Source organism: Seriola dumerili, unplaced genomic scaffold (genome assembly GCF_002260705.1).
Source record: "Seriola dumerili isolate Sdu_G_001 unplaced genomic scaffold, Sdu_1.0 BDQW01000068.1, whole genome shotgun sequence".
NCBI classification, from domain to species: Eukaryota; Metazoa; Chordata; class Actinopteri; order Carangiformes; family Carangidae; genus Seriola; species Seriola dumerili.
The window spans coordinates 14,468,075-14,491,615 of NW_019174323.1; the positions used below are offsets into that span (position 1 = coordinate 14,468,075).

At 40.1% G+C, this 23,541-nt stretch overlaps 1 protein-coding gene and 1 pseudogene across 1 annotated transcript in view; both read left to right on the forward strand.

The window, feature by feature from the left end:
* The first annotated feature begins 302 nt into the window (after positions 1-302).
* On the forward strand, positions 303-3,198 carry LOC111220201 (annotated as a pseudogene).
* A 15,582-nt stretch (positions 3,199-18,780) lies between these two features.
* Positions 18,781-23,541, forward strand: part of LOC111220375 (heparan sulfate glucosamine 3-O-sulfotransferase 6-like) — a 22,052-nt gene continuing 17,291 nt past the window's right edge. The window contains exon 1 of the mRNA XM_022743444.1: positions 18,781-19,604. Coding sequence (XP_022599165.1) covers positions 19,126-19,604 — 479 coding nt within the window. The 5' untranslated portion in view covers positions 18,781-19,125. The remainder of the gene's footprint in view (positions 19,605-23,541) is intronic.

The window sequence follows — 23,541 nt, forward strand, 5'->3', positions numbered from 1 at the left end:
TATTTGAAACACTGTGGCAACAAGAGGTAGAGCTAAAGTCAAGTGCTGCATTCACTTGTAACCAGAGAGCAGAGGTAACTTGGCAGTTTTTGCAGCAGAGCCTTATAAATAAACACGATACAATGCTGCTCCCTTCTGTTCTATTGCATGATGCAATGATGACAATATAAATACTGATGCTCTGATTTCCAGTACGGTTTCTGTCTGTATGTCCACCTGTGCGCTTGTTGTCGGACACTGCCATCTAGTGTTAAAGCAGATACCTGCAGTGGGCGGAGCTCCGGTTAAATCTGCGGCCAGGATCAGCTCACACGAGACGAGGGAAAAACAGCTGCTGCTCCTGCCCCGGTCACCTGCCATCCCTGCCGGAGGAAAGACCGAGACAGATTAACATTTATTCTGCCTTTATTTGGTCTGCAGAGAAACCACAGTATGTCTTTCTGTCAGTTCTTAGGCGGTGAGATCTACAAGGATCATTTCAAACCAGGTGAGCAGACGGTGACGGTTATTCAGTCAGCAGCGTTGTGATGTAATCTCCGTTTAGTCTGGATTATGGAGGATAAAATAACCTTTTTATTTTTATTCCAGGGCTACCAATCAGTTTAATGTACGTTTAGTTTAAATCGTCTTTTTAGATATGAATATTTTGATAATACACAATAGTCTAAATTCTGTGTAATATCTCAGTGACGGGTGCAGAGGAAGGACATGTGGTGTGACACAATTTGGAGATATAGGCAATTGATAAAGAGTTTGCTTTTATTTTTTATTTCATAATATTTCATATTTGTCAGATCGATACATTAATGAAGAAATCTGTCGTTAATGATTTCAGTGAAAACTGAGGGTTTTTTTTTGGCCCTTCAAAATAAAGCAACTGGGGAGCCTTTATTACATGTTATGGTCTTGATGTTGACACAAGTTGTCAGAGATTTGAAGAGGTTATAAATAATATAATATTAATAAAAAGAAAAGACAAATAAGTGGAAAAAAACAAACTTTTATTTGATTCTTCATCCCTTAAATCATGTGACCTGACAGATTTACTGCAGGGCCTGTAAGGGAGTCAAGACAAGTTATTTATATTATTTTAAATAATTATATTTATTTCAGATAGGAAATGAAACAAAGCAACAATCTTTAAAAGTAAATGTCCCCTGCAGGTATGTATGTGTGCTCCAAGTGTAACCATCCCCTGTTCTCCAGTCGGTCCAAGTTCGCCCACTCGTCTCCCTGGCCGGCTTTCACCGACACCATCAGAGAGGACAGTGTCACCAAGATGATGGAGACTCTCACTGCCTACAAGGTCACACAAGCTAATCTCATAAATTTACCACTGACTGTACCATCTTTGTTTTTTACTGCTGAACTATAATTTACGATCTGAAATCAATACTTTCATAACTGGTATATGTATTTCAAGTTTATGACCAACAGGAGCTACGACAGGTGGGGTTATTGTGTAATGGTTGTGTGTGTACCCAGGTGCTGTGTGGCAAGTGTGGCAACGGGCTGGGCCACGAGTTCGTGAATGACGGTCCAGAGGAGGGAGTCTCACGTTTTTGAATATTCAGCCACTCGCTCAAGTTTGTCCCCGTCAAAGGTGAGAGGGGCACGGATATGAGGGATGCCAGTCTGGATTTCATAGCAGTTTCATTTTGAAATCCCAGGCCTGCAGGCTGAACAGGCTCAGTGCCACCAAATCATAAAACCTGCCTCTGCAGAAACAATACTCTGGGTAACTCAGAACAATCCACGAGCCTCACTGTCAACGATTTTAATTGGAAACTATTTTCGGCCAAAAGTAGAAAATAATGAGAACTGTCCACAGCGAGATCTGAGATTGTGTCCAATAAGTAGGACACTGTTTCTCAAGAGAGATTATGAGGGTTTTGAGGGTGTGTTTGTTTACACTCCTTCCTGCACCAGGCACAAATGAAATTCCAGTCACCTCCAGTGATCTGGGCATGCCGCAACAAAGAGGCCTTAGAAGTTCTGCAGCTAAATCCAAAAATACGATATCCGTCTACAGGGCTAAATATAACAGAGTCAAGTTGGAGCTGATTTTAACTACTTTGTATATATATAATTTTAAGTGTTGGGCTGTTTAATCATGAAAGGAGAAAGAACAAAGTGGATAGCTGCACCAGAAAAAGTTGATTTGCATTGAAAACAGAAAACGTTTCCACTGCAGGATATTACAAGCAGATCACATGTTTTTCTAAGAATAAGAATAATAATTTAATGACTCACAATAATAATAATAATTTGTAATTTAATAATTTATTCCATGTGTGTGACATTTGTGCTTCACTTACACATTTGTTTTTCCACTAGCCATTACTCCAGTGTTCTGCTGCTTCGCTACGTAATAATCTGTTTGTGCAGTTTTTGTGTGATTGATAATCAGTATTTTTCTGACTTCACTTCACACGCGTGTCTCTATCGCAGGCAAAGACAAACAGTAAAGAGCGAGGTCTGAGCTCTCTGTAACTGCTGCTCGGTCGAGGACGTGTGAACAGGTCGGCTCAGCGCGTGACGTGGACGGGACAAAGGCCTGAGAGGGACGTCCTGTCCGCTGAAGAATCTTTGACCGGCCTCTTGACACAGGGACCACACTACACCTCTGCAAATATTCCTTTGCAAAACTTTTTTCATATTCCTTGAATACCTCATGTTCAAATACAAATTAACTCCAGGACGAAACAATAAAATGTACGAGTTCATGCATGTCATTGTAGCAAAAATTGGGTTTTGCAACAACAGTTAAAAAGTTATAATTAAACAGGCACTCATCAGTTATTGCTGCTATCTTTTTCACTTCATTGTACACTATGCTGCCTGTATCATTTACTTACTCCCAAAGGTAAATATAACCATATTATCTATGCACTGAAGACGTCCACATTTCTAGTCAGTCTACACTTTTGGTATCTCTTTTGTATGTTTATTTTGAAATTATGTAGTAGCAAAGAAATCGTTAACCTACTGTAAGAACCAGAGGCATTTCAGCTCCTGAGACTTTTCACCTGAGCAAAAATGCAAAATAATACATCTGTACCTTTGTGGATTTGCATTTTACTTTGAAAAACTCACATCTGAGTCAAGAGTCAAAAAATTTGATTTATCCTCCATTGTGACAGTCCTTTATATTCATGCTCATATAAATGAACAAACAATAAATTATAGTTTGATAGATTTTTATCTTGTCTGTTATGATTTATTTGTAGTGGCAGACTGTAAGTACATTCACTGAAGTGGTGTAAGATTAAAGATTAAATTTTGATGTATTTACTTGACATTTTCATATTCAAAACACGATGAACATGATGCACTGTTGAACATAAAAGACAACTACAGACAAACAGTATGTAAAACAGTAGCAAATTCCACTTACTACAATGCTACCTTCGATATTTTAAGTGTGTTTTACTAGTAAAACAATCTTTCACTGCAGGACATTGACTTTGAGCCACTTTGACTTAAGTGAAGAATCTTAATGTTTCTGTCACCAGTGTTTTCTTGTGAGGAAGACTCGTAGAGGAACTGATGTTTCCTAGACTGACCTCTAGATGGAGCTGTCACTCTTATAGATCACATTCATTCAACTATGAAAGAAAGAAAGAAAGAAAGAAAGAAAGAATCTCCCCGGTTTTGCCAGTTAAGTGAACAGTCTAATGTAAACAAACCATGATACTATCTTTGCTGGTGCTCTACCTGCATGTTTCCACTGCTGCATGTGGAAACTTGCTTGATATGAACACAAACTGTGTGTTTGTTGTCTTGTATTAATTATGGATGCGGGTTGCTTCAGTAGCTAATACGGGCTCAGGCTCTCTCTCTCTCTCTCTCTCTGTCTGTGGCCCAGCTGCAGGCCATATTCTCTGGGCTCCGAGGGTTGGCAGAGACCCCGAGGTTTAGAGGAGTAGCCTGGCCGCCTGGTGAGACACTGAGGGCTATCATTACAAAGGAAGTACACACACGCACAAACACAGAAAAACATGTGTGCCAGTCAACACGCTGCCATACTCCTCTTGGACTTCAAACACAAACACACACACACACACGCACGCACGCACGCACGCACGCACGCACGCACACACAAGTACTCTGAAGAGAGTCTCTCTCCACCTTTTGTTATCACATGCATAATTCACACACACACTCAAACACACACAGAAGAACACACTGTACTCAATTTGATTGGTTTCACCACAACAAGTTAAGTTTGAAGCATATTTTCTTTCAAAACATCACTTCTTGTAGCGTGCAATTACGAGAGGTCATCATAACATTCGTAGATGTCGCTGAACTCTCAGCATCGACGGCTTCAATATTCTGGAGCGCCACTACACATCCATCCAACTTCACTTCTACGCGCTGCCAAAGGTATTCAAATGAATTTCAGCCCTCAGCGTGGCGCAGAAGCCTGACCTTGCATTGAGGCTGTTACGGCTGAGTAAATTTCCTCTTGTGTTTTCTTGGCAGGCAAACGCGCAGAGGTTTATTCTTTTAACACGGTGTAGTCCATTTGGTGAATGTATTTACCCGAGCTGCCTTACTGTGCCGTGAGTGCACGCATGCATTTTTAGCATAGATGGTCCCCCCCCCCCGCTAGTAATTGAACCCACAACCTTGGCAGTGGTTGTGTTATGCTCAGTCCCATCAGACTGCACAGGAGCAGATAAGCATAAAGCAAGGTGAGGCCTGTTATTAAAGAAAAAAAAAAAACAACAACCTGTGGATCATCTTGCACTTTTAAATCACATCGGTCTGTGACAGCTGAAGCATTCAAGCCATAATTTAGTTTGTGATGTACTTACTGTACCTCAGCCTATTATTTACATATATCCACTTCATGATGTTTCCACAATAGTTTTTCCCCAGGAATCTCAGACTTACCCTTTTCTTTCTTTCTTTCTTTCTTTCTTTCTTTCTTTCTTTCTTTCAGTTCTCCTCATGAATAAATAAAGTATGTATGTATGTATCTATCTATCTATCTATCTATCTATCTATCTATCTATCCTCAGCTGCTTAAAATAGATGACTTCATCATAAATGACAGACTAAGAGTCTTCAGCCATGCTAAATGCTCTGTACTATTCCTTTGTATTGTTAGCTGAAAGCTAATGTCAGAATGCTAACATTCTCACAATAACAATACTAACATACTGGTGTTTAAAGGTATAAGCTTTATAGATGTAACCATCTTAGGTTTGTGTGTGTTAGCATTAAACATTTGCAAATTAGCACTAAACAGTGGTATTTGGTGGTAAACCAAAGTTTAAAACAAATTAAACTGATGGACGTATAAAAAGCTAAAGTTATTCAGGTACGTACAAACGAAAAGTGAAATACATTTTTTTACTTTGTAGCTGTACGGTATCAAGAAACATATGCTAATGCGCGGATCACAGTTATATTCAGGTTACAAAAATTAACACTGATTAACACCTGATGGTTTGCAGGGCGGTGAAATAATTTATAATGTTTGAGGAAAATATTAATTCGATTCTCTAAAATGTGAAAACATTTTAACATTTTTCGTCAGGCATGAATTAGAGTCTGTGTTTGGACAGCTGAACTCCTTGTGATTTATTATTTACTTTGGGCAGCAGCCAAACATTATGAGCTTTTAAATGATTTGTGTTCAGGAAGAAACAGTGACATTCAAAATGTCAGCCTGTGTTCAGGCTGTTGTGGTAATACCTGTTGCCATTTTTCATATTACCAAAAAAGGAGAACTTTCACTTTATATAAATGTTTGTTTATATAAAACCAGTGTACTTCAGTGTGATATGTTACCATAACATCACATGTAATGTCCCACTGAGACATATTGGTAATGTGTGATCAGGTGCGGGTCTCTAAAATTAGTTCAGGTGGGTGGCGGGCGGATTATTTATGCATACATGCAGATTTGGATGACATCCGATACGCATCACTTGCTTATTATCAGTTATTTTCCACTAGTCTCTCCTTTTTAGATTCATCCAGGTCACAGTGGTTAAAACCCATTGCTGCTGTACTTTTAATTTTCAACTTGTCATTTATATCTACTTCAGTTTTATTTCTAATGTTTACCAGAACGATGCCGACACTGAACCTTCCTACTAATATTTTTTCCGCTCATTTTTCTTTCCTTTCTCTTATTCTTTCTTTGTCTGACTATACACATCACTATATTTCTAAGGCAGTTATCCTGAGGAGAAAGAAAGGACTCCACAAGACAACCTTTTTAATATTTCACTAGGATTTTTCCCTTAAGGCTGATGTAGGTAAATGATAGTAACCTTCCTGACAGCGCTTCACATTTCCCAGGAAACATGAATTCAAAGGACTGTTCTGGCAATCACAGCGGCATGTGTCTGGGCCACAAATACGTTAACTACCAAACTGGTCTGAACAGGGACGTGGTTTATAAAATGCTTCCTCTTGGCATTTCGTTCTCAACTACGAGACATATACATCAGCAATAATTAATCCCCACTGTATGACTCACATTCATCAAGCAACATTTTGGGTTTTCCATCAGTGAAATGAAAGAAACCACTGAGAAGAAGTGCTTTCTCAGCGCAGCGTGAACTGAACTTCAGGTTAATGGTGAATCTCCTCAAAGGGCAGACATCTGAGCGTTGAGTCGCACAGGCACTGCATTAACCTTGCTGACCTGAGACGTTTTTAAAGACAGGGTTAATGTTTGATTGAGCGATAGGAAAAACCTCTCTATAGGCATGAAGGCGCTCAATTATATGTTACCTACACAATATTATAAAAAAAGGTTTTCAGAGGACAGCTGCATCTTCCAAAAGGTCATTTCAGAGTATTCTTTATGGCACTGTCGCATTCAAGGACGCTCACCTTTCCTGCCTGGGTTGCACAGGTGAATCCTCCATTCAATATGAACAGCTTAGGAAGAAAATTCCCCACCACAAAATGATTGAAAGGGTAAATGAAACCAAATTAGTGTATTTTATGAAAGAAAATGTTTTGGTCTACAAAACAAACACTTTTTCAGACTCAATAAACATTATTTTAGAGCAACTGAGTGGAAAACCCTCTGTTGTACCATTTTTCCCAAAGTGGATAAATCCCCAGAGTATTTTGGAATAAGGCGACTTTTCACATTTATGGTTTGTAATTTCTCTGGGTTTCAGCTCATACGCTCCAGATCAGATAAGATGATTATGCAAAATTGTCCCATCAGTCATCGCTGCCCTCCAGCCAAAAAACAGGTGGATGACATCATGGTTATTAGGGCATATTAGAGCAGCTCGCCATGCCAAAACACGCACAAACACTAGACACGCATGCATACACAGATAATAATTTTGCAATGGGACAGTGAAGCCCCATTGTCTCGAACTTGATAAAGATTTAACCGTTAAAACATTCAAACAGAAATGTCTCCTCTCATAGGGGCAGCTGCTACACAACGCAGGCTTCACCGCACCAGCATCATGGTACGTTTTGAGTCTCACCTCCATTTAAGCAAAATTATACCAAATCTGGACTGTGTGGTTGTGACATGCACATCTCTGCATGTTCAGCGTCTTTCAGGATGTGCTGGGATTTACATTTATTCATCAGTTATTTACTATATTTCCCATAATGCCCCAGAAATCAGGCCTGAACATGCTTTCAGCCAGGAATGGGGGCTGTAATTTTACACTAAACTTATTATATTCTATTTTGTTAACGTCAGGATACACCCATGTTTAATCATTGACCAAAATGTTGAAACTTAACAGATGCACTGATTAAGTACATCCATCCATCTATCCATGCACATCCATAAAGTTGGGGGAATTCATTTTAAAACGAATGGTCAAACTCAAGAGATATCTGAAGGTTTGATCCCTGGTATGAAGCAAGGTCCAAAAAGGATCCGGGGGCATCCTTGTGACCACATAACCTCACATGACCTTGGCTGCATGTACCTCTCTTTCTCTCCCCCAAAACTGGTTCCTATTTTTCATCTTTTGTTAGGAATGATGAATGAACACGAACGTCCAGGTCCTCCAAACTCCAGAGATGAAAAAGTAGCTGTTACTTGCGCGATCACTCACCAGTAGCTGTTTGTTTACAGCGTTCTGGCGGTGGCAGCCTTGAGTTCGGAAAAGTAGGGCTATTATTGCAAACTGTAAATCTGTCAGAAAATTTCAAAACTGTCTCACTGAAAAAAGACAAAGTGTGTTCTGTAACCCATTCCTGCTGTGTGATGATTGTGTGGTCAGAAGTTAAATCATAAACTGGCTGCAAACAGCAGCAACCCCGCCAGCTGCTCACCGGTCAGTCAGAGTGACCAGAGTCACTCAGCATCTGGGCTAAATAATGCTCCATCCTCTGGACACAGAGCAAATCTCTACCATCCATCTTGATGCCCTGACATGTGGTGCCTGTCGACTGCAGCGCCCAGCTCACCAAGCCTCCTGCGTGTCCCCAGTGTCAGCGGCATCTCTCTGGTCCCTGCGGACCCCGCACATGTATCGCCATACATCATACTTGGAGATCCGGAGCATTGAGCTGCTGCTCAATAAGTCAGCGGACAGGCGGCGAGGTATCGACACCTTTCAGCTCCAGATGGGATTTGAGTTAGGAAGCAACAAGGGACTTTACTGACTTATCGCTTCTCTTCTTAGTTAGTCTTCACGTGTATATGTTATACATGTGCCTATATACATGTAATGTCCTGGTATGTCGCTCAGAAAAGTTCTACCACACTATTTCACAACATTGATGTTGAAGAGTTGACGTTCCAGATGTGTACTGAGAGGCCACTCACTCAAGAGCAGAAGTATGCTTGACACAAACTCCTTTGTACAAAGTGTCCAGCCACTTCTAAAGGTAAAATGTTCTGTTTTCAATTGGCCATACTCAAAGGAAGGTTGAAAGAGCTGCCGTCACAGAGAGGGTGAGAAGCACCAACCGTTCAAATGAGAGTAAAGGTGTTTTTTCCCTCAGAGGCTTCACAGTGTTGCACTTACACACACAAAAGGTGATGGAAGTGGAAAAGAGAGCTATAAAAGAGAAGTTCAAACCTTGCTTACTTTCTCTTCTCCACACCAACTCGTGCCAAATGTCCTTTTTGTGAAGTTGCAATAATTGTCAGACACAGCTCTTCAAGTCCTACGTCTGCAGATAGTTTCGGTTTTATTTGCCCAAGTTTTTAGGAACCAACCCAAACCAGAGAATACAGAAAGATTCATATACGCGAATGTAAAATATGAACATATACTGAATTTCCATATATCAAATATATGTACATATAAAATAAAAACATAGTTCTATATATAATTTTTCATAAATTATAAATGAGAAAAATGTCATATATTGACATATTCGTCCAGCACATACAAATATGTGTGTTTATGTATGTATGCATATATTGTAGACGTGTTACATAAATCTATATCCATCCCAAAGCCTGTCAATATATATGCTGATATTATATACAGCAGGGTACAAAAGTCTGAGACCAGTTGTGTATATAAATTAAATATAAATTTAACATGTGGTTGCAACATGTTATACCATATAAAAATGAATCATAGATATTTTTAATATACGTACATAGACAAATTTTGTGTATGTTATAAATCATCATGTTATAAACTTCATATATCCACACGAGGATATTTAAAAAGTAATTTTTCAATGCGGCAAGCAACACAGATGAAGCCTCTATCACCTCCGTCGTGTCAGGGCATCAAAGAAAAAGGGAAGTCTTGTGAGTATCAACAGTGAAATAGGAGAAAGTTGTTATCATTCTGGGTCTTTATCAGTCCAGAGACGGATATCTGAAACCCTGGGCAAATAAAATCAAAGCTACTGTATCTGCATACCTCCATACTGCCAGAGCAGAGTGAGAAAATGCTTCTTTGTGATCTGGGTGGACTGAACCTTTAACAGACATCCAGTTGAAAAACAGAAATAGATGCGAGTTGATACAAAGTTTACACAAAGTGCAGGTAGAGGCACATCCAGGTTTCAAGCTATATCTGCCCAATCCTCACTGTCTCATTTGCCTTCTTCTGTTGAGCTGCATTTCTGCTTCACCGTGAATTCCTCCTGACAGTGCCGCTGACTGTTTGTAAACATCGTCTCTGAGCGCTGTCTAACTGCGTTATCTTCAGTCGCGAGAGCAGATAACAGGCAAAACTAAGCAACCGGCTTCAAAGCCGCTGAGCTTCCTGAGCCGGAGCAACGCACGCTCCAAAACTATTTAATCAGGAGCTTTTCTCTTGGCCTCTGCTGTAGACCTGGAATGGTGATATGCTCTGAAAGCAAGACTTTGGAGTGTGTAAGTGTCGTTAGTATATATGTGTGTGTGTGTGTGTGTGTGTGGTAGTAGTGGTTAGGGGGGTCATGTTTGTTTAGGCTGCCTGTCTGTTTCAGTGGGTCAGGCTCAGGCTCATAGGGGTATAATTCTGTGGTGAGACTGCTGAAGATCTTACAACTTTTTCGAAGTTTTTCCTGAAGGCCCCTCGTGCTCCAATCCATTGATTTCTGCAGCTTAAATACTCATAGAATCAAACAGAAGATTGGTAGGCATCTTGATCAAGTTAGAAGTCTGAAAAGCACCTATTTTCCAAACTCCTGCGTGCACACAAACACCAAGTCGGAGACCATTAGTCATTTTTATTTTGTCCTTGGGTTCTGCAAGTACCTATCAGATGGTCTACGCTGTGCGTCTCTATATTTACAGCCGTGTCCAGCTTCTGATATATCATCCTCCTCTGTGGAATTTCATAGCACAGAGAAGAAGTGACCAGAATGATTATAGGCCAGTCTTTATTGCATGAATGACATCATGACTGTAGATCATGGAATCGCACGGTTTTGGAAATCCTCTATCCACAGCGCAGTAAATCGCACAGTAGCTGTAGCATGCGGGCCACGACTCTTGGCTAAATGTTTGGATTCGATGCAAAGGAGAGTTGAAGGTCATAGAAGGGATTGCCTCCAAGCAACAACACACACAGACACGCACATCAAATGCACTCACATAAACTGTGAGCAGTCTGGAGAGGCTGCCGTGAAGCTCTAATCAGCACATTTTACAGGGTGGTCTTATTACCAGGAGTTACACCTGTCAGATAACCTATCAAAGAGGCTGATTGCTTACTGCTGTGGGAAAAGGGCCTGACCTTATACCCGTGCTGTAACTTCATTCCTGAGTTTGGGTCTTGGCTATTTTATGACCCAACTTGTTTTTTGTCCAACTTCAAAAGAGCGTTTTCAGTTAAAGGTGCTATATTTTATATTTACTCTGGTGTTTTATTTGAAATGTTGATATCACTAAGTTGTGGCAAAAACCATCTCAATATATTTTTACTTCTTCTTCTCTCAGGCTTCTCTCTGGAGCTCTAGCAAGAACGGGGAGTTTTGAGTCGGTCTCTGAGCCTCTCTTCTGATTGGCTGACTGTTTTCTGAGTGACGGACGGCAAGTTATGGACTGTAGCTTGGTAAAACTCCCAGGTAAATGCAAACGGAGATGCTCAGTGATCAATGAAATGAGCCAAACAGACGGTAAAAAATGAAAAAAATGAAAAATTAAACTTTAGTCACTGGTTGCTAATATTACTATCATAGGGAAGGCTGTGCAGTGATTGGCTTCCTGACGTCCAACGATTAAGTTAAAATAAGTTAAAGTAACAATGTATTTATATAAAACCTAGACCTGCTTTATTTAAAGCCACATAGAAATCTCACTTTCTGCAATACGGGACATTTAAATAAGTAGTTTGACATTTTGGGAAATATGTCACTTCCTTGCTGAGAGTTATTGTGAAAACTGATAATAGCCGACTCTCATATCTGTCAATTAAAGATGAAGGTTAAGGACACAGCTAACTTAACTGGAGGACATGACAATTTAAACAAAATACTGTACTTTACTAAATTTTCTGTTTTTTAAATACAGGAGAAACTCATTCTCAAAATGACTCCTCATCTGCTGACTGTAACATTTTGCTTCAAGCTCTCTTGATCTCGTAATAACTGAAATGTCAGATGTCAAGAGATAAGCTGATTTCCTACCATGTTGTTATGTCTGGATCTCAATACTACAGAACACACCTGAGGCCTTATCTCTTCCTGTATTGTTACTCCACAAGGTTGTGAATGGGCCCAAAATGCTGGAAGCATGTCAGCATCTTGTCAACACAGATCAACCGATCAGCACGGATTTCCCCCAATCCTGTTACACAGAGAGCACATTTATAATGACTGAATGAGAGTCAAAATATTTGTTTTAGTGTGAAAACCAGAATGTTTCCACTAAGCAGGAACCATCTGAAGTTCATTTGTTCTCCTCCAGCTCTTTTCCCTGACAAGTAAAAACCTCCTATTTCTCCCTTTAAACAACCAACGCAGAAAAACTGTGAGGTTTTATTAGAGACATTGGCCACTGTTTAACCATAATGCACTGCAGTAAAAGTTTAAATATGATAAGACAAGCACGTATCAGGTGAGGTTTCATGGAAGTCCTCACCTTTTCCCTCTGTACTGACTCAGCTTTAAACTGGTAAACAGTTTTTATTATTACCCTCACATTTACCTATGTAACACAATGAGGCAGTGATCGTGTGCAGGCATGCCTGCCACTTTACGTGCCTTCTTTACTCCTTAACTGAAAACATTTTTCCAGCAGCGAGCTCGTAGCCACACCCATGTGATAATGTACAGTGCTGCCGTGCCCTATATTTACCCAGCTCACCGCAGAGCTCTGCCCTGCAGTTATGGCTGAGACTACGGCCCTGCCACTGGCTTTCACACACAACACAGACTCACAGCACGCAGATGCTGTGGCTGTATGGACTCTCCCATTGGTTGGTGACTGTGCTTTGATTGTGTGTAGCATTTTAAAATGGTATGCATATGCAGGGGTTTGTTTTCATGGTGTGATCTTTGATGCTCTGCACAAATTCCTGCATTGTTTTCCAGCGCTTACTATCACTTTTTTTTTTTTTCCTTGGATGATTTGTTAATGGAATAACAGTGGTATTATGTCCCAGGTGTGGCTCAACATCAGGCTAAAGCAGCATTTTGTCCTTGCGGCGAACATCACGACTGAAAAATAAATCCTTAGAATTTTCCCAGTTGATAAACAAGGTCGATCATTTTCGTTTGTTTCTCTTTGTGATTTTATATTATCTTTAAATTACACAGATTTAAACGTTTGTAAAACTTCCACAGAGCCCAGAGAAACTTTACTTACAGTATGTTTGCGTGTACAACGGTACAACGCCGGGCCACAAAAACAGAGACTAACTTGTACAGCATGTGCAATGGACCTCACAGAAGAAAACCAAAGAGATGGTCAATAACTTTCTTTGGACAATTCAATGGGCATCTTCTCTGATTTTGACATCCAGTTCTAATAATATATTCATGGGTCATACCAGTACGAGAACAGTACACTCACATCTCATTTTACAAACCATAATTATAAGTGGCAGGAAAAAAAAAAAGAGAAACATCTTCACATCAGTGTACTACTTGTAATTTTGAGTCACAGATATCATGAAGTTGTGACAGTTTATCTCCCACTTAAAAGGAGCATTTTGTAAGTTTTCACTGCTGCTGAATGTGGTTTCTTGCCAGGAGCGGCTGGTGGTGATTGTCGCTTCACAAGAGCTTCGGCCATTGCTGCGATTACACGACAAGAGGTCCCTGAGCAGAATCGCTACCGGAAAGCGACGAGACGGGCCGAGGGCTAGCTGGTTAGCATGCTAACTTCAGCAGAAGAAAAGACGTGACACAGACAACAGTTAACATTGGCGTGGCTTTCCACAGAGTAAAAGAATGAAGTTTGATGCTGAACAACGTCTCTGCTAGACTGGTAAGTAAACAGCTGTTAATGCTAACGTTGGCTATGTAGCAATAGCAAAGCTCCTTTAAGAAGAACAGCATCAGTGTCAACAAGCTGGTGGTAAAAATGCTATTGCTGCTAGTTAAATAAAAAAAAAATTATATATACATAATAAATGTGGACAACAAATACAGAATAATGGGAGGTTTTCTTGTTCATCTGCCAATATGTTGTGAATGCAGCATTAAAGTAGTTTATTCCTATTCTTGACCTGCTAGCTAATAGGAGCTACAGAGCAGGGCAACTTAAACTAACAAAGAAAACAAAGAGCTAACGTAGCCTAACTTTTCCAAGCCACTCCAAAAACAGTTACCAGGGCAAGCAGGTATCAGACGAATCAGCAGTCTCTCTGATTTAATAATATTTAGGATATAAAGTTTAAAACCACTCAAACTCAATTAAAACACCACGTTCCCTGCATATAACTCATCCTTTACTCAGCACTGGTCTTTCATGATAGTGTGTGTGTGTGTGTGTGTGTGTGTGTGTGTGTGTGTGTGCATGTGTGACACATTCCATCCAGGTGAGTTAACAGCTCATTTGAAGAGCAGCTCTTCAGCCATAGTCACACGTATTGTATCCTCAGTGATCAAGGACAATACTGGGACAAAGCTCTGTATTTCCCTGCGGGACAACGACTGCAATGCCCCTTTGGGACAACTTGAGATGTCTGGTGTGTTCACTTTGACCTGAAACAGTGAGGGGATTGACTATTGTGAGAAACGCAAAAACAGAAAGCCTTTTAAAAAGAGACACGTAGCACAAAGTCAGAGGAAATTCATATCAGTTGTCCCGTTGGTAATTATTAACTTACTAGTTCAGACTACATGAAAATACTTGAGAATAAAATAGTCCACCTTGTTTCACTTCCAAACGTTAAGTGAAATTAATCCAGCTCAGTTCAGTTCACCTGAAGGTTTTGCTGCTACAGCTTTACTTAGTCTGGTATGACCAGTAGTTTATGATGGCTAATGTTAGCTAATGTTAGCAAACTTTGGGTAGGTATTGCTGTTACTGTAACTGTATGTTTTAAAATTTAGCAATCTTTCAGAGCATATTTGAGTTATTTTATATCTTTGACGTAATAATAATGTACTTTTTTCTTTTTGTCAAAGCCCTGAGGGTATTGTCTTTTCGCCTGATTTTTCTAATTTAATCTCTCATTAATTACTGTTAAAGCTATATCTTAAATTGATTTGTACCATGCCAACAATTTCACAAGCAACTCAGTGTCCCTCCGTTTTGCATTCAGCAACACACCAGCTGGTCTGGTTGTGATAGCAGCGAATGATCCTGAGAGGAGCAGAGGGAACATGTGAAACAGATCCTGCCTTTGAAGCAGCCGCCGCAGGTTGTCACAGGGACTTTACCGAGGATTACAGAGCAGAACAGTCACCGCTGAGCTCTGTACAGCTGTCTGCCTTCCCGCAGCCACACACCTGACACAGGTGGGTAGGAATTCAATACAGACTATGTCACTCACAGACACAGGTGTGTATGTGAGTGTGCAAGGGAGTGAGAATACCTTAGTTCAGATGTTCCCCTGTAAACGGAGTTTACAGGTCCCATACATTAGACTGTCATTCAGGATTAGACAGATACTGTGCATGGGGCTGATCTTGGCCCAAATATATAACACACATCGCAGCTATGGTAACGGTGTGTTTTATCCACAGCTGTGATGGTGATGTTGATTTCTCTGCATGTTATTTCTGCAGCAGCTAATTCTAACTCAGGTTTTGGTGCCATGGCATTAATTCATTCGTGTCCCATCCAGGCAATTATGTACACAAACAAAAAGGCAAAAAATTAACACATAAATAAACAAATACATTTTAGTAACATTCAAATATAACAAGTACAAAATGTTGCTGAGACAATCCTTACAGGCTAACTACAAATTTGGTTAAATTGACTTAAAAACTAAACATGGCCTTTTGACATCTGTTTAACTACAAATGTTATTGAAACATTTTGCCATAGAAATGTACAATTTACATGCACTCAGCAAGAGAGAGCTAGTGGGTGAGATAGCCACGGCTTTTAGTTGCAATTAAGAAATATACATTTTGATAAAAATTATATTTTGATAATTCAGTGCAAGAATTATTAACATTTTAGTAAATTTATTTTTATATTGTTTTTAATATCAATAGTGGACATACAGACAGTTAGCTACCAAAAGAGACATTTAAGGACTGTAAATAATGAAGTTTTTTTTTTAAACAAACTAGTTAATATGAACATGTTCAGCTTGTAGTTTTCCATTCTCCCCCCACCTTTTGAAAAGATTATCCAGAGGCAGAACGCCCTTTACAGTCAAACCAATATGAGCAACTTTGATGCAAAACTAGAATCTGACCTGCCTTCAAAAACCCCAGATCCTTTGAACCTCGCACGAGCTAAAGTAAAGACGGCTCTGTCGGCACATTAAACAAAACAAAGCAAGCCCACATTATTGATCACTTTGACTACAGAGTGGCACATCTCCGATTGTTTTTCAGCATCACAGCAGATCAATATGGAGGAGTGCTTGGAGAGTACAGAAGGGTAAATGATGCTTTCTCTGTTTAGAGACTCGGGGAAATTGACAGACTGCCAAGTTGGAGGAGGCCTGGGTCGATAGATATTGTCATCCCCCTTCAGATTTATCATCCATATGGATGTGCTGCCATGTAGCACCTCACTTATTTTTCAACATATAAGATGAAGGTGCCAATGTTTTGTGATTTATACTGTAACACATATATTGTCAAAAACTATTTTAGGAAAATGGGTTCAGTATCCAGCGGTATCCATTTCACAACAGTCTGACACTGACAGCTCATATATGGTTTTGGTGTTTGGTGTGAACTTGCACTCAACAAACTTTTACAACAAAATTTTAGTAAGAAGAAACCCACGATAACTCTACTACGGCACAAGAGGTATTAACTGAACATTCATAATACATCCAGGGGCGTTACAGGGGCGTGTGGTTCTCTATGTGTTGTTGAAAGACAAGCAGAGAGAACAATACTGAAAGACTAAAAATAGCACAAACTATAACAACATATCAATGCTGCTGTCAAAGTGCAGTGTCGAACAACACACCTGTTTGGAATCAAGCTGCAGCTGTGTTGCAGTCTGGTCTATTAAGGTTTCTATGTGTTTTGGAACTAATGCACCTATAATAGTTCACCTTGTTTAACACTGTATGTGGTTTTTTCAGACACATTTTTTTTCTCACCGCAAAAGGCAGATTACGTATAAATCTAAATGCAAAGTAATGTCATGGATATTTGTAAATTTATTTAAAATGAGAAAAAGAGCACTGGGTTAGCTCAGTGTTGGGAATGATAACTGGTCCACCTTTAGGAGCTTGTGTTGTACAGAAAAACACTGTTCAAGTCTTTCTGCGTCTATTTGTGAACTTAACAGAACATTGGTAACAAACTATAATAACAGCATCTTACATATTACATGAAATGAGAAGATGAAGTAACATTTGGTAACTAAAGTAACAGTGCATCTTATATTTGATATTTCATTCAATACATATGTAGTATGTTGGAGCTGCGTGAGGAAATTTTGAAGGGGAATACTGGGGTGATGTAATGTTCAATGGTTAACCTCAGTTATCCACTTATCAGCACTGTGCTGATCTAGTTCAGTGGGTCATGTGCCTTTATGATCATCTGGTTTTTACTTTCAGTGACACAGTACTGGTTAAACTGAAAAGTGAACTGAAAACTGAAACTAAGAGAAACGTCAAAAATAAGAATACTGAATGAAATCCAAGTTTTCTTATTTTTACTTTCGCAAAGCACTGAAGAAAGCGTGGAAAATGACAAGGACAGTCATTTATTTCCAGGAGGAAGAACCAGTGGTAAACTGTGAGGATCATCAGTGAGCGCTTTTAGCTCGTGGATATAAATCAGGGCTGTGTTCAGGCTTTTCAGCACAGCAGTACACCTCTATAGTCCACCCTCTCCAGAGGGAGGGATCCCAGACATTTCATCTCTGTGTCTCATTGCTGAAAATATAGATGTGTCCTGTTCCCAGGGACATATGAAGGAATTTGTTCCAAAAACCTGACCTGTCTGACAATGTGTTAAATATAAATGTCTAAATATGTTTATAAGTAATCTGTCATGAATGTTTAAAATAATAAGTCGACTATTTTTCTAATATTTATCTTTATTACAAAAGTGGGTGTGGATGAGGAGAGAAACTGATGGTGGTCTGGATCACTGCATGTTTACCGTAAGTTTACAATGGTCTCACACATGCACACATACACACACGCACACACACACACACACACACACACACACACACACACACACACACACAGGGAGTAAGGAAATAGAGAAAGCTGATGACACCTGTCTGTCTCCATTGGGCAGGAGTGTAAAGGTTAAATGTGTGTCACGGCATGGCTCCATGGGGCTGTGGGGTCAGGAGGGCTAGCAGACAGCAGGTGGCCACTATAGCCTGCCATTCACAAGCCACAGTCTGACCAAGAGTCAACCTGGAGCTCCGGCCAATAATAAGGTTTCCAAATATGAAGTAAGTTATACGGTGGATGTGGTGGTTTGAAGGGGAAATGGGGGGAATTGCATCCTCAGTCTGCAATCAGAAACTAATATCCCCTCTTAATCATGGTCCAAACGTTTTTCTTCTCTTCCAATGCATTACATACAATTAAACTAACGACTGTATTCCTTCAAAATTGCTTCCAAAATAATGCGAGATGAGAGTTTCTCCCTCTCTGTCAGCTTGGAGAGGGTGCGTTGCGCCTGTTAATTATTTTCTCTGTTATTTCAGTGTCGCGCGGGCTGAGGATGGAAGGGGCGTGTGTTTGATAAACAGGGCGTGGATTTGGCAGTCAGACGGAAAGGGGTGTTGAGGGTTTCCTATAGAGCCGCTGCCAAGGAGCCACGGGAGCGCACAGAAGGCACGGAGCGCAGCGGGACGTAAACTCACAGCCGCCTCTCAGTTGCAACTTCGCTCAAGTCGTCGAAGAAAATCTGCAAGTTGTCACATCCAGAGGAAGACAGAGGGGGGGGGAGTGAGATGAGCTGAGCAACATGTGGAGCGTTTTAACGCGCGGTGGGCAAGTTTTGTGCCACTTGCTGCTGTGGCACGAACGCGATGATTTTTTTAAAGTGCTCTCAGTTTGAGTGACTTTCTGAAAGACAGTAGTATGAGTTCCTTTGATATGCCATGTTTCCTGCGTTGTGTCCTCGTGATCAGGATTGCGACTCATGGGATGTAGTAAATGGAGAGCTGCGTTCAACTTTGGACACCTGAAGGTGCAGTCCAAGCTGTCCGTCTTCTTTACCATGATCATTCTCTTCACATACCTCTTTTACTGCCTCAACGGATACTGTGACTCCTTGCCCAGGCCTGTGTATGACCAACAGACTAATCTTCAAAATAAAATTATCTTAAATGATGGACAGGAAGCGTCACCGGAGCAGCTCGGCGCGTATAACGCGTCCCCGGTCTCGCTTGTACGGGAACAACTGTCGGACTTCTCGAACAGCGATGCTCCGTCCAATAATATATCTATAGCCAATAATTTCGGCAGCAAAAAGTTTCCTCAAGCCATCATCATCGGGGTGAAGAAAGGTGGCACGCGGGCGCTGCTGGAGTTCCTGCGCATCCATCCGGACGTGAGGGCCGTGGGCGCAGAGCCGCACTTCTTTGACCGCTTCTACGATAAGGGACTGGAATGGTACAGGTAAGCAATTTTTTTTTTTTTTTTTTACTTGATGATAAATGAATTCATGAATTAAAATCTGCTCTGACTGGAATAGTAATGAAGTGTAAGGGTCAAGGTTCAGGTTAGAAGTCATGGGCGCCTGATCGGAAGTTGTAGCGGTTTACTGTCACTTTCCACCGTCACCTGAAACAAATTCAAGTGGAAATCAGAGAGCGAGACTTCCGCTCTCCTTTTTAGGTTCTGTATCAAAATGTGCACAGGCTCTTTATTCATGTTTACCAAGCTGCTTAATTTGTTAAAAGGTTACAAACATACATGGAGCCACTGATTTAATATTAATTAATTAAATTATAGTTATATTTCTATATATACGTTGCATTAGACGTGATGTTAATAGTAGGCTAGTAAAATCAGGTCAAAATGACAATTTCAGTGGGGCCCCTGTAACACAAGGCCCTAGATTCTGTTCTAGATTTCTCTTTAGACTTCCTTTTAAATTTGCTCGCTCATGAAAAACATGCAAAACTCTCTTTATCTGCAACAGCTGCATATGAAGCCTATTTGGTCCAACTTGTCTTACTAGTTTGATGAGGTGGGGGGAGAGGAAGCCAGGAAGGTTAATTAGGCACATATATAATGCCCATCACATACTCGTTTCCGTGGCAGTTTTTGCTGCCACATCATACATGTGTATCAAGGTCTTTTTTTCTTACTTTTTTTTTTTTTTAACAGTCTGGGACCAAATAATCACTTTATGTGGCAAGAGCTAAATGTACACAATCTTTTGTTAATATGTATTTTCTAGTTTCCTTATTACAAATTTAAAAGAAGAAAGAAATATTAGCGACTGAATATGATGTTACAAAAACAGCTAATCGTCCACCAGAAATATGTTTCTGTGCAGCATCACATATCGTCTCGTGCTGCTGTGGCCCCTCTCCTCTCCCCTCTCTTCATTAATCTCTCTCAGCACCAATACGGCGCTCTGCTGATAGCTTCCAAGGATGGCAGCATATTCAGTCCCCTGCCAATAAATTGCTGTTTATTGAGCTGATACCAAGTGTCCATGTTGGTCCCCTGGGGGCCTTGGTCACTGCCAGCCCTGATCACAGAGGGAGGGAGGATGGGTTGTTGAGGATGGTGCTGATGCGGATGACCCTTCAGTCCGGTGGACATGTGATTGCAAGAGGATCAGCCTAAACAAATAGCCTGTGTATGAGTTTTTTTCCAGTGAAGCCCAGACAAATTAAATTGTTGTTCAGGATAGCAGCGTCTAGAGAGACACACATCCGGATGTGAGTATTTTAAATGAATAAATAAAATAGATACAAGTTTTTTGTTTTTTTTTTTTAAAAAAAAGCTGTGGCCAGAGGAGGCTTCATATTTCAGTGGAAATGATCCGCTCATATCTGAGATGAGAGAAAAAGAGACAGAGGGGAGGGACAGCGGAGAAGCATTACAGAGGAAGAATGAGGGGGGGGTCCGATGAGTAAATGACAGTTTGATAAAGAGATGTGGAGAGGAGAGAGGTGAATGTAGAGCTGTGGCAGAAAAATGTGTGGTGAGAGAAGAAGACAGAGAGACACAGGCAGAGATCAATACCACCGGGTAATGATCGGTTCACTGTGAGGCTCAGGTGGAACAGCACTAAGTGACATCAGAGATCAAAGCGTGTGTGTGTGTGTGTGTGTGTGTGCATGTGTACGTGCGTGTGTACAAGTACTGTTTTCCTTTCTTATTACTTAGCATGTTTTCAAAAAAGAGGAAGAGGCTGGGGTTTTCCTGCTGTATGCAAGATGCATAAAAATGTTTGATGCATACGTGATCAGTGACGTTTCCTGTGGACAGCAGTTTGTTGAAGTGGTGTAACTGAAACCTCTGAAATGACTCGCAGCAGGCTAAGTTTACTCAAGTAGTTGAAAAGGTTGTAAACCGGCTGTTTTATGTCGGTTTTGACAGATGCAAAATGAACTGTAGTCGTCCCACTCTGTTATCGATAAGGGATAGGGTTGCATACAGTGTATTTTATCATCAATTATTTTTAAAGAATATTTATTCAATAATCAATATCTGATTTTATCCAACAGTCTAAAATCCAAAGATGTTCAGTTTATAAGATGATAAAAAGCGGCAAATCCACACATCTGAGAAGCTTCAATCACAGAATATTCAGCATTTTTGTTTGAAAAGTGACTGAAACAATTAATTGATCATCAAAAGAATTTTTGAATAATCTCATGTTGAAAATGAATCAAGTCATTATTTCAGCTCTACTAGGCGAGCTGTTTCAGATCTGTGTAACTTGTTGGAATTTAGGGAAATATCTACAACAAAGAGATATGTAGGGGAATATAGGGGGTTTCAACAGGTTAACTGAGGTCAGCTGGAAATTTCAGTGTTGTCGCCGCAGGTATATATTCACTGTGAGATGAGCAAAGGGCATGGAAACAAAACAGCAGGAAATAACCCTGCAATGTATTCTATGGACTACATCAGAATATAACCTACCTCAGAATTAATTTTCTAACCCGATATACCCATCCTCTCTAATATTTTCCGTCCCGCTTCAGATTTTTTTCCTCACATCCTGGTGGGATTGGACACTAGAGTTACAGAACTCAGTGAATTCAGAGACGCACAAAGTTGACTCCTCTACTATCTTCCCTGCAGTAAAATTATTGTGAATCCTCTTAATGCCAGAACCCACTTGGACACATGTGGGTCAGTGTATTTGGGGTCAAAGTTCCCTTTAGTTAAACTTTGGCTGCACAACCTGGTGGAGAAATCAGCATAGTGCTTGTCACGTTGGTTGCCACTCTCTCCATCTGAAATGAATGAATGGCTTCCGTTGCGCAATGTCACACAATTTTGGTGTAAGAAAACTTTCTCGTCTTCGCGAAGGTATATGAGCAAACTGATACTTTTAACTGGATAACAAATGATCTTTGGTGATAAAAAAAAAAAAAAAATACTTTTATCTTTTTTTGTTAGATGTTCAGTTTAATTATCTATAGTCTATTTTTAAATGTGCATTGTCGGGCAATCAAAACAAAATTTTAGTGTCAGCTTTGAAGACTTTTTTTGTTCCACTGGTTAAAATGATCTAATCAGTGTGAGGGGAAAAACCCAGATTTTTGAGGAAATGCATTTTCAGCTGAAGCAACAAGCTCTAAGATCTGTAGCTGAAGAGTCACGAAGCACAAGAACATAGAAAAGGTTAAAGGTGAGAAGCAACCTTTACATGTTCCTTTTACTGCTTTCTGTTGACAGGAAACTGTCTTTACCTTGTTCTTTTTTAGCAGACATGACGCATTCACCTCTTTTTTTTTTCTCTTCCTCCTCTTTTCTCTTTTGAAGCCATAATGAAACGTGTGTTTTTGCTCTGTCCTAATCCGCTGACAGCTCGTGTCAACACCATGTGAATTGGACTGGTGTAATGATAGGACAGGCATTAACATGGAGGGCTCAGGGACATGCAGACGGGGTGAGAGGGATTAGGCTCCCAGTCACAGTTAAACAAGGCCTTATGAAGCATTAGTCAACACTTCTACCCAGCCACCCCCTCACCGTCTTCCTACACCTTTAGTGCTATAGGGGAAGCTTATTGTACCCAGGGGCTGTGTAGTTCACTGGCTTACAGACAAGCAATGAGAGTTATTGGGACTTATTCTTTTATATATATATATATATATATATATATCTTTTTTAACAATACTTGATGTTTTACTTCTGTTTAATTTGATTAATTAGTCTTTTTTTGTTTTCTTTGTTTTCTTTGTGTTTTTGTTTTCCTCCTCCCCTACGAATATTTTCTGCCGTCATTATAAATAAGAATTTGTTCTCAATATCTTGCCTGGTGAAATAAAGTCTAAATAAATTTAAAAAAAAAAACAAGGAAAATTTGCAGAGAAATATAACAAGACTTGTTAAATATGTCTGGAAGAGATTTTATCAA